Genomic DNA, 16,486 nt, shown 5'->3' with positions numbered 1-16,486 from the left:
AGCAAGCTTACGTGAATAAACCACTTTTGCAGAATAAACATTTTACAACACTTTATTTGTAAAATATGGTTTTGTCTTCTCTGCTCTCCTTGCCTTGGCCAATGATAGGACAAGACTGTGGGGCTCAAATTACAGTTTAGGAGGTACTCTGAGCACTCCCCTCTTTCTCTTCTGGTGACGGCTTATCAGAGGGAACAGGAGACTGCTATGCCCAGGAAGTGATGGGAATAGACTTTATGTCTTCCTAGTAGATGGTCATTCATTTAAATGGTCCATAAGGGGATGCCTGGGTGGCCCAGTGGTTGAGCATCTGCTTTGGCTCGGGGCATAATCCCAGGGTCCTGTGATCAGTCCCACAATGGACTCTCTACAGGGAGCCTACCTCTCCCTCTGCCTATGTCTCTGCCATGAATAAAATCTTAAAAAACAAAAAAGTCCATAAGCCCATTCTCCTAGCAAATTGCCATAAGTTTATCTCATTGATTAAGATGCATAGTTTTTCTGAATTTTAATGTGTGAAATTGGGATGTGTTCTGTAATTAGTAACAAACACATCATAGTTGGCAGTGATTCTTCTCAGTGGTTCATAAAATAATGGTGATTATCCAGCTGATGGTGTCTTAGAGTCAGTGAAAGTCAGGAAGGACAAATCTACATGGTGTGGCTGTGAGGTTAACAGAAGAGAACTTCTAGACTTGTAACGAAAATGTGGTGGTAATCCTGAATCAACACCCAAAATTATTATGAAATATTCTACAACCCAGTTAAGACAACTGCATGTTAGGAGAGGTGCCATGAAGGCCAGGCTGTTCTGTACACTGCAGTGGAGCAAGGACTTGCCCCAACCATGGTGTTCTTAAATACTATTAAATACAATCAGAACTGCCAAGTAGAGGCACCTCATACTCAATTCTAGCTCAATAAATAGGATTCCAAACTTAAGGTCATTTTTAAGCTCTAAAAACTATGTCAGATAATTGAATGTGTTGGGCAAGTGTTACCAGGCACCTCACTATTAGATGCTGCAAATGCACTTAAGAAAAGGAGATTAGGAGCACCTGGCTAGCTCAGTTGGTAAGCATGCAACTCTTGATCTTGGAGTTGTAGGTCTGAGCCCCACAGTGGGTGTGGAGATTACTTAAAAATAAAAGCTTAAAAAAAAAAAAAAAAAAAGCTTTAAAGAAAAAAAAAAAAAAAAGAGGGGTGCCTGGGTGGCTCAGTTAGTTAAGCGTCTGCCTTCCACTCAGGTCCTGCTCAGTGGGAGTCTGCCTCTCCCACTATTTGTGCTCATACTCTCTCTCTAATAAATAAAATCTTAAAGTGCTTGCTTCGGCAGCACTTTATTCTAAAATTGGAATCATACAGAGAAGATAAGCATTGCCCCTGTGCAAGGACGACACACAAAATCTTAAAAAAAAAAAAAAAAAAAAAAAAAAAAAAAAAAAAAAAAAAAAAGGAGAGAATAAAATTTCTGTATTAAAGAAAGGGGGCCTGAAGATCTTCATCTCTGGGATAGTTATAATTGGGGGCTACCCTGCTATTGGACAAGGTACAAGCAAAAAAAAAAAAAAATCGAGGGATCAGTGGGGCATAGGATAGCTAGGATACTGCAGTACCCACTGGGTTACAACACTTCCACTTTAGGATGAGTTAACTAAGTTCATTGCATCGAGAAATTTTCTGCAGGAATTTAGCTTCAACTTTACATTTAAGTCAATGGGAAAATTTCTCTTTACATATCTTTACAGGCATACATTAAACAAATAAAATGAATATCCATGTATACTTTATTTAAGCCAAATGTGAGCTTAGAGATATTCGATAAGAAAATCCAATACAAGTTTAAAGAAAAAATATTAGGTTATAAAAACCATCTGATTTTCTCTCCATTCTGATCCTCTTTTGCCTTCTTTTTCATCAACATAGAAACATATTTGATGTCATCCACCTGAAATGCACAAGAAGCATTAAAACTTTGAAATGGTCCTTGTACTTGATTACATTTCGGAGTTCTTACCTGACGTTCATCTTAGTTGCTGATAGAATGGAACGCTTGGCAGACCCCTTCCCACACAAGGTGCTCTGGCCTGTAGGGCCCAGGGGCTGGCCCTGTGAGTGGCGCTGGCTGGAGGGAGTTCGAGCCTCAGGGAGCCTTCCCCGGAGAGGAACTGGAGTCACCACCACTTCTTTGGTGACCGGCTGCTTCTGCAGAAAGACACAGGAACCATGTTCAAGTTTGGCTTCTTAGCACTGTCCTCAGAGTGCCCCCATTCATCTCCTTGTTCCATCCCCATTTTTAACCGCACCTGTTATCTTTCCTTCTCACAGCCTCATCCTATTCCTACCTGCCGGGTGGGCTGTGCAGTTCCTAGCACCTATATTGGTATGGTGACCAAGTTATGAGTAACTTCTGGTTGTGCTGAGTCATGGGTTATAAAAAGCCTCTCCTAGTTGCCATGAACCCAGGGATTGGGACGCCTGGGTGGCTCAGCAGTTGAGCATCTGCCCTCGGCTCAGGGCGTGATCCCAGGGTCCTGGGATCAAATCCCAGATTGGGCTCCCCGCAGGGAGTCTGCTTCTTCCTCTGCCTAGGTCTCTGCCTCTCTCTCTGCCTGTCTCATGAATAAATAAAGTCTTTTTTTTTTTTTTAATTTTTTTTATTTATTTATGATAGTCACAGAGAGAGAGAGAGAGGCAGAGACACAGGCAGAGGGAGAAGCAGGCTCCATGCACCGGGAGCCTGATGTGGGACTCGATCCCGGGTCTCCAGGATCGCGCCCTGGGCCAAAGGCAGGCGCCAAACCGCTGCGCCACCCAGGGATCCCCAATAAATAAAGTCTTAAAAAAAAAACAAAAAACAAAAAACAAAAAACAACCCAGAGATTTTCTGACTAAGGAATGTGGCTGAACAGACACATGAGAATGTGATTAGCAGTTTATTAAATACAAACTCAAAGAACCACTTATTACATAAATAGCACATGGATTCTACAAATAATTCCACTCTTATCCTCATGACCCCCCCAATGACTTCTTAAAGTTTTTAAAAACAAAACAAAACAAAACAAAAGAAATAGGGAGGGAAGGAACTCTCCCTTTGAAATGACTGGAGGGGGATCCCTGGGTGGCTCAGCGGTTTAGCCCTGCCTTCAGCCCGGGGCATTATCTTGGAGTCCTGGGATCGAGTCCCACTTCGGGCTGCCTGCATGGAGCCTGCTTCTCCCTCTGCCTGTGTCTCTGCCTCTCTCCCTCTGTGTCTCTCATGAATAAATAAATAAAATCTTAAAAAAAAAAAATTAAATGACTGGAGAGGGTCCACTAAGGTTATCATTTTTTATATACTGTCCGGGCACAAGAATAACAATGTCTTCCTGTCACTGGTTTCAGCTTTTGCAAGCAGAAGAAATATAATACAACTCTGCTAACTAACAACAGTGGTGGGTCTACTGACATTGACAAATTCTGGTTATGTCCTAGGAAATACAAGCACTCAGAGAAGAATGTCAGCTTCTCAACGTACAAGCAGAAGAGATTCTAATGTGACACAAAGTTAAACCACAAGGGTAAGAATTACTATTTAGTAAATGCACATGGATACTAGGGGGGGGCGTTAGGTTAGAAGTATTAAGCATACTGTTCTATTTAATCACACTTCTTATGCCTCCTCCTGTCTCTCCTCCAAGATTCCCACTTTCCATGCTGTCTCTCTTCACAGTTCACTTGGTGTCAGGACCATCAACTCTGCATCTTTGTTTTAAGCTACTTACGATGCAGGAATGAGTCTACTAGCCCTTAACTATTTGACTTTTTTTCAGGTTGAGTATTAAACCGTTGATTCTAGTAGTACTAACTCATTTTGTCAGTAACGTATGTAACCAATTTCTTTTAGTAATAAAAATCCTGTTAAAAAAAAATTCCTGTTCAATCCTAACAAAGCAAAGAGCTCAATCATACCATGTACCCCCCCCAAAAAAAATTATAGGGGGAAATAATAAAAGCAGGAAAAATAAATGTAAGAGCTTATTTTTATGATCTTAGAACAGGTAGGGTATGACAAAAGAAACCTCAGACCCTTAAAAGGAAAAATCGGATAAATTTAAGAAAAAACCTTTCACAAGATAAAAGACACCATTAACATGGTTAAAAGATAGATTGTAGGAAAGTTTTTGTAATATAGGATAGCATTAATATAAATGGTTAATAGATGGGTAAAAATTAAGAAAAAAAATTTCACAAAAAGATCCCAGCCAATTATAACATATAAACCTAGAATAAGCAAAGAAATGCTAATTGTATTTTTTTTCATATCATATTAAAGATCTAAAAAAATTCATCATTCCTACCATTGACAAAATAATCAGGCATCTTGGGGCACTATGTTTCTGATGTTTGTAGAGGGCCATTTGGCAACTAAATCAAATAGATCTGCCAGCTCTAATCATGAAAATCAAAGAGACAGGTCAAAGCCAGGATTATTCTAAGATCTCTTTATTATCCAATATTATCCAACGACCAATCCTGAAATATGTCAACTGTCAAGAAAAGCTTCCTATAAGCTATGGTGAAGTCACTGTAATTTTTTATTTTCCAGTTTTCAAATAGATAATACCCAATAACCTATCTGATAGATCTATTCCTTAAACAGTGGGGAGTCAGGTTCAGATTTTAGAACTAAGCTCATTCAGGTGGGGTATCGGTAAAAAATAAGATAATCTACTCATTTATTTAACATAGCTCCAGGATTTATAAACTCAAGTTTATGGTTGAGACACTTATTCTGTCCTAATTTTTTTCCTGGGAAACTAACACCTGTATTAGTAGAAAACTTGACTATCAGATATTTAAGCAGACTCAGTTTCATGGTAAGGAAAATGAGTGGCCCTGCTTCACGCATATTTGCTGCTAGTTCATTCTTATACAAAAAAGAGAAAAAGAAAAAAAAGAAAAAGAAAAAGAGAAAAAGAAAAAGAAAAAGAAAAAGAAAAAGAAAAAGAAAAAGAAAAAGAAAAAGAAAAAGAAACTATAGGTCCACTTTATGTAAATCCTCAGCATGGGCCACTTGTCTAGGTATTCCACTGCCAATACAGTGATACCTAGCCCTTACTGATATTAACAGAGTATTACTATGGGCACACTGAGTGTCTCTTCTCTGATTTTCCATCCATGCTGTTGGATTAGTATGCAGGAATGGAGGCATTCAAATGCCATGGCTTGGCTTTGTTGCTGTTAGCTAGTTCATAAATGGTGTCTTCAACTATGTTAGCAGACAAGTTGCTATGTTTATAAAGAGTTAAAATGAGGGATCCCTGGGTGGTGCAGCGGTTTGGCGCCTGCCTTTGGCCCAGGGCGCGATCCTGGAGACCCAGGATCGAATCCCACATCGGGCTCCCGGTGCATGGAGCCTGCTTCTCCCTCTGCCTGTGTCTCTGCCTCTCTCTCTCTCTCTCTGTGACTATCATAAATAAATAAAAATTAAAAAAATAAAAAATAAAAAAAAAGAGTTAAAATGAATGTTATTACTCTAGATTCAGCCTTTAAGAAGTTTATAGTGTATGTTTCTTTAAAAAAATTATTTAAAACTTATTACCTAGTGTGGTTTTGTACTGGTGTTTGTATCAGAAAACCTAAAACTCAACTGACTGACGTAGCAGATACTGTCCCTGCTAACAGTGGTCATGTTCTGCCTCTTTCAAATCAACTTTATACTGTTTTGTGTTGTAATACCACAGACTTGCCTCCAATTCTTCTTCTTCTTCTTCTTTTTTTTTTTTTTTTTAAGATTTTATTTATTTATTCATAGACACAGAGAGAGAGAGGCAGAGACACAGGCAGAGGGAGAGGGAGAAGCAGGCTCCATGAAGGGAGCCCGAAGCGGGACTCGATCCCTGGTCTCCAGGATCATACCCCAGGCTGCAGGCAGAGCCAAACCGCTGAGCCACCAGGGCTGCCCGCCTCCAATTCTTTTTGAGAAATAAGCAAGCTATATGTATTAAATTCTGGAGTAAATGTTACCCAGTCTTCTATGTGGCACCTCTTTAACACTAGATACCATGTAACATAACATAAGGATGTTATCAACTCACTGCTCTGCTAATTCAACGTCAGGGTTGACTTCATCACCTTTTCTTACTTGAAGGGACCTTGAGTAGAGCAGAACCTAGACTGAAGGGTCCCAGGAGTTCAGTTATCAGGAAGCCTCTAAGTTAGCCACTACAATTCATTCCTTTTTCCTTTAGGTGAGAGACCAGGAAAAGAAGATGGCTTCACCCATAAATCAGTCCATCCTCAACAAAAGTAATAAACACAATGTGTGAATGTTGAAAACAGAACTTATTGGCACTTTGGAGTTAGTTCTTTATAGCGAGGACTCCTGATTTTATTTCGATGGTTCTGAAAATTCTTATGGTGGGGGGGAAGCAATTTCAGATAATAAAGATAAATTAAACTCAAATCCATTCCACTGGAAGAGTAATAAAAAGCTGGCTGTATTAGCTAAGGTATTAAAATCAGAGAGTTCAGTCCCATTGAAAACATAATTCTAAGGGTGCCTGGGTGGCAGTTAATTGAACATCTGACTCTTGGTTTCAGCTTAGGTAGTGATCTCAGGGTCTTCAGATCAGCAAGCTTAGCACTGAGCTTGCTTGGGATGCTTTCTCCCTCTGCCCTTCCTACTTGAGGGCACACTCTCAAACAAATCTTTGAAAAAAGAAAAAATTTTATCAGCATACCTTCAGTTCATTAAATGAGTTGTGTTCTTCGAAATGTTTCTTTTTCCTTTCAATATATTGATCAATGGACTCCATTTCCTTAAAACGAGCCTCATGAAGCTTCTTAAAGTCTAGAATGTTCCCCAAAATATGACAATTAATAATAAGACAAATACATTTACTCACCTTCCTTTTGTCTTTCTGTTAATACTTATTCTCTTCTCTGCATCCCTGATATTCAACTTCAACATCATCTTTGCTAAAAATATAATTTCAAATCTTTTAGCTTTTGGAAACTCAGGGACAGAGTATTCATCTTATCAACTATCAAACACCATGTCTCCACTGTCCATTTCCCCACTGACAACTTGGTTTAGTCCACAGAACAATTACAGATTTGTCCTCTCCCCTCACCAATTAATCAAATGGCCTTTACCTAATCATAAATTTGACATATTTTAATGTTTAGAAAGCTTTATAACAAGGATTGGCAAACCTTTTTTGTAAAGGGTCAGACAGTAAATATTTTATTTAGCTTTTGTAGCCACATCTCTTTAATACAATCCTTTAAAACTATAAAGGCCATTCCTAGCTTAAGGGCTGGAAGACAGACCAAGGTGATCAGCAATTTGCTGACCCCTGCTCTGTGCTATTCTGATTAAGAATATACTGGGGGTGCCTAGCTTGTCAGTCAGAGGAGTGTGTGACTCTTGATCTTGGGGTTGTGGGTTTAAGCCAATGTTGGATGTAGAGATTATCTTTTTTTAAAAAATATTTTATTTATTCATGAGAGACATAGAGAGAGGCAGAGACACAGGCAGAGGGAGAAGCAGGCTCCATGCAGGGAGCTCGACGTGGGACTTGATCCCAGGGCTCCAGGATCACGCCCTGGGCTGAAGGCGGCGCTAAACTGCTGAGCCACCCAGGCTGCCCTGATGTAGAGATTATCTAAAACAAACACATAAACACACATACAAGAAAACAAACACAACACTTAAAAAAAATTTTTAATAAAAAAAATTCTAAATATTAAGTATATGCTTTTCTAATATATGCTGAGCAGCACTTTAAGTACTATAAACATACAACACTTAACATTGTATGTGCCAGGCAATAGAGGACAATAAATTACATATTTAAATATGGAATCTCGAGATGCCTGAGTGACTCAGCAGTTGAGTACCTGCCTTCGGCTTGATCCTGGAGTCCTGGGATTAAGTCCCACACTGGGGTCCCTGCAGGGAGCGTGCTTCTCCCTCTTTGTCTCTGCTGCTCTCTCTCTGGGTCTCTCATGAATAAATACAATCTTTAAAAGAAAATATGGAATCTTTTTTTTTTTTTTTTTTTTTTGAAAATATGGAATCTTAAACTTATTATTGAAAAAAAAAATTAAGGGTGCCTGGTTGGCTTAGTCAGTAGAGAATGGGACTTGATTTCTAGGTCATGAGTTCAAGCCCCATGTTGAGAGTAGAGAGTACTTAAAAAAAAATTAAGAAAAAAACCCTACAAGGTGGACATCATTCCAAATACTTTATAGACATTCATTCTCGGATATTTACTGAACACCTGCCATGTGCTAGTTGCTATGTTAGGTAATCAGAAGTTGAAAAATAGTCTCTATATGCAAGAATACCTTGGCTTTTTTTTTTTTTTTTAAGAATACCTTGTTTTATTGCACTTTGAGATACTGGGTGTTTTTGTCTTTCGTTTTTACAAATTGAAGGTTTCCTGCAACATTGTCAAGCACCATCTTTCCTACCGCATTGGCTCACTTCATATCTCTATCACATTTTGGTAATTAGTTCAATATTTCAAACTTTTTCGCTGTGGTCATATATTTGCTATGGTGCTCTATGGTCACTGATATTGTAATTACTTTGGAGCACCACAGGCAGTGCCCATATAAGATGGCAAACTTAATAAATGTGGTACATTCTGACTTCTCTTACAGTAGCCTGCCTCTAAGTCTTCAGGTGAAATGAAGAGTTGCATATCTCGCACTTTAAATCAAAAGCTAGAAATGATTAAGCTTAGCAAGGAAGGCATGCCAAAAGCCAAGATAGCTAACTGGTCCCCTAGTTTTCAGCCTAAGTTGTAAATGCAAAGGAAAGGTTCACGAAAGAGATTAAAATGCTACTCCAGAGAACACCCGAATGGTAAGAAAGCAAACTAGCCTTATTGTTGAAATGAAGGAAGTCTGAATGTTCTGTGTAAAGATCAAATCAGCCACTGTATTCCCATAAGCCAAAGCCTAATCCATAGCAAGGCCCTAATGCTCTTTAATTCTGTGAAGGCTGAAGGACTTAAGGAAGCCACAAAAGAAAAGTTGGAATCTAGCAGAGGTTGGTTAATGTACAGTCCATGACATAAAAGTACAAAGTGAAGCAGCAAGTGCTGATAGAGAAGCAGCAAGAAGTTATCCAGAAGATCTAGCTAAGATCATTAATGAAGGTGGATACTATATTAATAGATTTTTAATGTAGAGGAGACAGCCTTCTGTTACAAGATGCATTTGACCAAATGATCAAACTGTAGTGGATGAAGTGTTGCTTCTTTTTTTTTTTTTAATTTTATTTTTTATTTTATTTTATTTTTTGAAGTGTTGCTTCTTATGGATAAGCAAAGAAAGTAGTTTCTTGAGATGGTATCTACTCCTTGTGATGATGCTGTGAAGATTATTGAAATGACAATGAAGGTTTTAGAATATTCTATAAACTTATACTTGATAAGGCAGTGGCAGGGTTTGAGAGGATGGCCTCCAGTTTTGAAAGAAATTCTACCGCAGGTAAAATGCTATCAAACAGCACTGCATGCTACAGAGAAATCATTTGTGAAAGGAAGTCAACTATGGTGGCAAACTTCACCATTGTCTTATTCTCAGAAATTGCCATAGCCACCCCAACGTTCAGCAACCACCACACATCACTCAGCAGCCATCAACACTGAAGCAAGACCGTTGGCCAGCAAAAGGAGGACCACTCTGGGGCAGCCCCAGTGGCGCAGCGGCTTAGTGCTGCCTGCAGCCTGGGGCGTGATCCTGGAGACCTGGGATCGAGTCCCACATTGGGCTCCCTGCATGGAGCCTGCTTCTCCCTCTGCCTGTGTCTCTGCCTCTCTCTCTCTCTGTGTGTCTCTATGAATAAATAAATAAAATCTTAAAAAAAAAAAAAAAAAAGGAGGACCACTCTGCTGAAAGCTCAGATGGGGAGCATTTTATAGCAATTACTTACTATTATTTATTTATTTATTTATTTATTTATTTATTTAATAACTTACTTTTTAATTAAGATATGTGCATTGTTTTTTGAACAAAATCACACACTTAACAGACTTACAGCATGGTGTCAAACACAACTTTCACATGCACTGAGGAAACAAATTCATTTGACTGACTTTTCTGCAGTAATCGCTTTATTGCAGTGATCTGGAACTGAAGGTGCAACATCAGGTATGTCTGTATCAACCTAATGAAATAGGTAGTATACCCACTCCCACTGTAAACTGAGGAAGCAGGCTGATTGAGGATAAGATGCCCGTGGTCTCAGAGCTAGTGAGAGAATGAAGATGCAAGGCCCAGTTAGTGCATTCAAGCTTTTAGCTATTCTTGTGCACGGCCTATTTGGCATTAGCTTAAGCAGCCAACTATTATTTTGTTTGTGTGTAAAACTTACTTGGAGTAGCACTTATAGTTCTTTTACTTTTTCCAGGTTTGGAAAACCCATCTGCGTAGAGATGCTTCTTTCTTTCTGCAGGTACCTTTGAATCTTCATTACCTGAATCCAAAGATACAGAACTAATCAAAGATTTTGCAACAAGTTCTCCCTATTAAGAAACATATAGAAGTTGGGGGTGCCCAGCTGGTTCAGTCGGAGTATACAACTCTTCGTCTCAGGGTCATGAGTTCAAGTTCCACAGTGGGTGTAGAGATGACTGAAATAAAACTTAAAAGAAAAAAAGAAGGTCTAGAAGTTAACATGAGGGCATTTTCATGTGATGGAGTCTGCCAAGGTGATAGAAAAAATGAGCACAAAGAATGAGTTACAGTATCACCACATAGATCATATGCTTCAAGTAGGCAGAAATTTTATGCTTCCTGTCTAGAAGTTACGTAAATATATGAGAAATGGAAGAACACTTTTTCAAATGGTAGAGCATGTGACTCTTGATCTGAGACCCAAGTTAGGGAGAGAGATTATTTAAAAATAAAATCTTAAAAAAAAAAAAAAAGATTCCACAATGCCACCAACCTAAGAAACATCCTTACTATTAGCATTTTGGCATATTTCCTCAGGTCCTCCACTTCCATACTTGTTTTTGTTCTTTAAATCCAGCTAAAATCATGGTGTTATGTATTGGCTATTCTTCCTCACAACCATATTTTGGTATCTTTTTCAACTTGAGGCAATTTACTTAAAAATATCAAAGTGGGTGCAGTACCTGGGTGGTTTAGTCAGTTAGATGTCTGCCTTCAGTTCAGGTCATGATCCCAGGGTCCTGGCATCAAGCCCCACATCAGCCTCCCTGCTTGGCAGGGAGCCTGCTTCTCAGTCTTCTCCCTGCTCATGCTCTCTCTCACTCTCATAAATAAATAAATAAATAAATAAATAAATAATAAATAAATAAATAAATAAATAAATAAATAAAAATCTTTAAGGGCAGCCCCGGTGGTGCAGCGGTTTAGCGCTGCCTGCAGCCCAGGGTGTGATCCTGGAGACCCTGGATCGAGTCCCACGTCGGGCTCTCTGCATGGAGCCTGCTTCTCCCTTTGCCTGTGTCTCTGCCTCTCATTCTCTCTGTCTCTATGAATAAATAAATAAAATCTTAAAAAAAAAATCCAAGTGGGTTTTCAAGAAATATTACTTATAAAGATGTCATTCATACTGAAGGTTTCCCAATGCATCCATAAAACATAAAAGAATAACTGGATAGAGCAGGAGGGGCTGGAGCTTCTGCTTAGACCTTGGCTCTAAAACCAGAAAGGTAAAGTTTCATGCAAAACAGGGTATTTGGAATGGAATAGAAAATTGAGAAAAAAACAACTTCACAAAGAAGCAACTCAGCAGAGTGATAAGCTGCTAACAAGCCACGACTTGTGCCTTCTGGAGGCAATGACTGACAATCACTCTGTGGAATTTCTGCCAAAAGTGCATGATCTAAATCTAACCCTCAGCACATATTAGACAAACCAAGGCAGAGACACCCCTAAAACTGGCCTGTGTTAAAAAATGTAAAGGTCTAAACAAAAAACAAACAAACAAAAAACACACACACAGGGCAGCCCCAGTGGCGCAGCGGTTTAGCGCCGCCTGCAGGCCAGGGTGTGATCCTGGAGACCCTGGATCCAGTCCCATGTCAGGCTCTCTGCATGGGGCCTGCTTCTCCCTCTGCCTGTGTCTCTGCCTCTCTCTCTCTCTCTGTCTCTATGAATAAATAAATAAAAATCTTAAAACAAACAAACAAACACACACACACAGAAAGGGAAACATCCTCAAAGACAAAGGAAGACTGAAGTTAGAGTAAACTACTCCAGGCTATAGTAGACTAAAGAGACAGCAGGATGAAATCCAAGAGCCAAGATTTTCCTTTGCTTTAATGGCCATGACTAGAATAAATCATGAAACCTAAATAAGGTCGTATATAGAACCATTTAGCAATTCTCACACTTCTAGTCTCATATTCTTAAAAATTATGGAGGACCCTCCCCCCATTTTTGTTTACATTCTATTTATCAGTATGGGCCATTAGATATTACAATCAAAACATTAAAAAAATCTGATATACTAAAAAACAATGTTCTTGTATGTTTAATAAATTTATGAAAAATGGCTAAGATGTTTAAAACAAAAATAGTGAGGAGATATTTTCACAATTTACTTAATGTCTGATAGCTGGATTCTGTTATTTGCTTCTGCATACAGTATGTTATGATATAGAAGTATAGATGAAAACAAATCTTGCTACAAACAGGTAGTTGAGGGAGAGTACTGTAATGCTAAGCCTTTTCAAGTAACTGGATATTCTTCTGATACTATGTTAAGTACCACTTGACAAGTGGTAGTTTCTTAAAGGTTAGTTGCAATGTGGAATATGAATCCATACCAATGAGATTTTGTATTCTGTATCCCATATATTTGTGAGAAAGTCTTGTGGGTTGGGACGCCTGGGTGGCTTAGCGGTTGAGTGTCACCTTTGGTTCAGGGAGTGGTCTTGGGGCACCGGGATCGGGATCAAGTCCCACATGGGGCTCCCTGCGGGGAGTCTGCCTCTCCTGCCTGTGTCTCTCATGAATAAATAAATAAACTCTTAAAAACAAACAAACAAAAAGTCTTGTGGGTCTATTTTTGTTTGTTTTATTTTAAGCTCTACGTCCCACATTGAGCTTGAACTCTCAACCCTGAGATCAAGAGTTGCATGCTCTACCAACTGAGCCAGCCATGCAGCTGACCCTAACATACTTTGTTTTAAGAAACAAACACTGAGGGGCACCTGGATGGCTCAGCGGTTGAGCGTCTGCCTTCGGCGCAGGAGGTGATCCCAGGGTTCCGGAATCGAGTCCCACATTGGGCTCCTTGCAGGAAGCCTGCTTCTCCCTCTGCCTGTATCTCCGCCTTTCTCTCTCTGTACTTCCCATGAATAAATAAATAAAATTGTAAAACAAAACAAAAACAAACACTGAAGTATTTAGGGTTAAGGGGCACATTTCTGCAACTTACTCTCAGGGAACAAAACGTATACAATACCTATATGGATGCATATATGTATATAAATATAAATAGAGAAGGGCCAAAGTAAATGTGGCAAAAACATTAACATTTCAGACATCAAGAACATAGCAACACTTGGTACTATTCTTGCAACTTTAAGTCTGAAATTATGTCAAAATAAGTTTAAAAAAGACCTCTCACCAGAAACGATGTGATCCTATTTTTTGCTCTTCAAACAGCCTGTGTTTCATTACATGAACTTAACATGTTCATGCTTGTTTCTCCATGCCCTTGAACCCGGGCCCTGCAGCTAAGTCTCCCTGACAAGACAATTGGCGGAATAGCAGATACCAGTATTTCCACCGCCACTTCTGACTCTTTGTCATTTCTATCTTGCTGTAAATCATGAGTTTAAAATGGGCTTATGAGGAATATGCATCAAAATTCCCCAGGGTGTTTATTAAAAATTGAAGGCTTGCAGGCTCAGTATCAGACACTCTACCTCTGGTAACTTTCTATATTTAGTAAGACATTCAAAATTCTAGGGAAGAAGGGAAGGCTCAGCATTAGAAATTCTGCGCAATAACTGCACGGTGGCCATGGAAGTGGGTCATCTCCACCCCTCAGGCTCTGCCTCAGGTGCGCAGACACGGTTGCTGGGGAAAAATGGACACAGAGACACTGTGGGAGTTGACAGGGTTCCCAAGGAACGAAATCATAAAGCGTCAAATCCTGTTAGGTCTGGGGGAACTGAAGTTTTCTGGTCTCATTGAAACAAACTTTTAGTTGATAAACTTTAGGGGAAAAGTTTTTAGAAAGTTAGAGACTAAGTATACGTTTATCATAATAAAAGAGGCAACTCTACTGGGAAGGTAGACTTTGCAGCCCCCTTTTAACGGTCTTTGTTGAGAAGACCATCAGCTTTGGGTATCTGGGTCTGGAGTAGGCCAGAAAGAGCTAATGGTGATGAGCAGAGCCCTCATTTTGTCAGAGTAGAGATCAACTTCCCTGAACTTTCCAGCTGCCAATCTTACTCTGTTTTTATCCACAACAGTACTAAAGATGACTTGATGGTCTACTGTATCTGGTTTAAACTTTCGCTTTCATCGCAGAACACTTAGGAGTTCTAAAGCATGGTGTTATGGGTTGAACTGTGTTCCTCAGAAAGGTATGTTGAAATTTTTTTTTTAAACTGTTATGACTCTCACTTTTTTAATTTTCATTTATTTATGATAGAGAGAGAAAGAGAGAGAGAGAGAGAGGCAGAGACACAGGCAGAGGGAGAAGCAGGCTCCATGCACCAGGAGCCCGACGTGGGATTCGATCCCCGGTCTCCAGGATTGCGCCCTAGGTCAAAGGCAGGCGCTAAACCGCTGCGCCACCCAGGGATCCCTGTATGTTGAAATATTAAGTGTAAGAAACAGTAATAGGACTTCAAGAAAAAGCTTCTCGTTTGTTATGGTAGTCCTAGGAAATGAACACACATGGGTCCCCTAGGAATATCAGGGTTTTGTTTTTACTTATTTGGCATACCATTTATTCTTCTTTTTCCTGTGGAAACTGCATTCTCCTCTCCTTGGTTCTCATCTAGTGGTGAAGGAACTTCTCCAACAGTTCTGAGATCCTGGTTTTCCTGCTTCTCTGGATCCTGGAAGTCAGTGTGATCACTTATTTTTATCTCTGAATGATCCTGCTACAAATGTTAAAAGGGAATAAATGATAAAAAGTCACCACTGCCTTCCAAAGATAAGCACCCAAATTGACAAGGGGCTAAAGGAAGTAGGAGAAGTAGATTTCTGAGTGGCAGATTTGGGAATAGGACATACTAGGACCACTGAAAAGCATAAATGGCAAAACAGCTCTCTGAGAGATGAGAAATTATCAGTCTAAATGGATAGTCTAACAGCCAATGGATTATAGGGAACTAGAAAATAAAAATTAGGACTGTGAATCTTAAAAAAACAGGGGGGCAGGGGGCAGCCCACGTGACTCAGTGGTTTAGCGTTGCCTTCAGCCCAGGGTGTGATCCTGGAGACCTGGGAGGGAGACAAGTCCCACATCAGGCTCCCTGGATGGAGCCTGCTTCTCCCTCTGCCTGTGTGTCTGCCTCTCTCTCTCTGTCTCTCTCATGAATAAATAAAATCTTTAAAAAAAAATTAGGACTGTGTTTTGTAAAGTTACATTTGGATGAGAGGATAAAAAAGAATAAAATCAGAGTCCTCTCAAAGTAACTGGAGGGGTGGTGGACACCTGGGTGGCTCAGTGGTTTAGTATCTGCCTTCGGCTCAGGTTGTGATCCCGCGTCCTCGGATCGAGTCCCACATGGGGATCCCTGCATGCAGCCTGCTTCTCCCTCTGCCTATGTCTCTGCCTCTCCTGAATTAAAAAAGTAGTAATGAGGGAAGTGCCTGGCTAATCCTATGACCATTCTGCTGAATGACCAATGAAGAGTGAGCACTAGATCAAAGGCCAGGTTGAAAAGAAAAAAAAAAACCTTACTGATACTGGTTTCTCTTTCCTTCTTATTATCCCTTACTTAAGTGAGTGTTTAATTCATTTTCATATTTATTTGACCAATATTGAACTTGTGCTTAATCCTTAGTGAGTGTTTCCAAGAGTTAGCACCCAGGGTGTGAGGATGACCAGTGTGGCCTCGGGTCTGTGATTTCATGGAGCACACAGTTTACAACCATTTGATACCAAAGAAATTCAGATCGAAAGTTTCCTAAGAATATACCAATTTTGGCACAGGTGGTGGTCAAGATTGGTACACGTCCATTCACCTGGGAGTCAGGGTTCTTGCACCTTCTCCTTGTTTTGGTGATGTGGCCAACCGGCTCCCTCTTAGCTTGTTCCTGGCTGCTCATCTGCATCTCAGTCTCATCCCAGGAGGATGCAGAAGTTTGAGTTCCATTCTAAAAAGAAAGACATTAATCTTCCATGTCCTATTTTTAGAGTTATAATGTGCAGGAAGAATCAGAATTTAAACTAAATAAAAACCGTATTTTACAAAAGGTAATTTTAAAACTGTCTTGTACTAAATTATAGGCCTGAAGAAGAATTTTAGAGGGTTTG

General features: G+C 39.7%; 1 protein-coding gene and 1 non-coding gene across 14 annotated transcripts in view; one reads left to right on the top strand and one right to left on the bottom strand.

Moving 5' to 3' along the window:
- The window catches only part of NUSAP1 (nucleolar and spindle associated protein 1), a 77,065-nt gene that overhangs the window by 8,306 nt on the left and 52,273 nt on the right, over positions 1–16,486 (bottom strand). For 4 of the 13 annotated variants that reach the window (XM_049104393.1, XM_049104390.1, XM_049104397.1 and 1 more), the window contains 6 exons: positions 16,195–16,326; positions 14,945–15,104; positions 13,194–13,325; positions 10,379–10,480; positions 6,729–6,838; positions 2,018–2,205 (listed from right to left, as the gene is read on the bottom strand). In XM_049104393.1, coding sequence (XP_048960350.1) covers positions 2,018–2,205; positions 6,729–6,838; positions 10,379–10,480; positions 13,194–13,325; positions 14,945–15,104; positions 16,195–16,326 — 824 coding nt within the window. The remainder of the gene's footprint in view (positions 1–2,017; positions 2,206–6,728; positions 6,839–10,378; positions 10,481–13,193; positions 13,326–14,944; positions 15,105–16,194; positions 16,327–16,486) is intronic. The other 9 variants (XM_049104396.1, XM_049104394.1, XM_049104395.1 and 6 more) reach the window with 5 other exon arrangements.
- On the top strand, positions 1,320–1,428 carry LOC112676223 (U6 spliceosomal RNA). Its single transcript, XR_003146393.1, has one exon. It is a non-coding gene; the product is annotated as a U6 spliceosomal RNA (small nuclear RNA).

Source organism: Canis lupus, chromosome 30 (genome assembly GCF_003254725.2).
Source record: "Canis lupus dingo isolate Sandy chromosome 30, ASM325472v2, whole genome shotgun sequence".
NCBI classification, from domain to species: Eukaryota; Metazoa; Chordata; class Mammalia; order Carnivora; family Canidae; genus Canis; species Canis lupus.
This window is presented reverse-complemented; position numbering and strand designations above follow the sequence as displayed.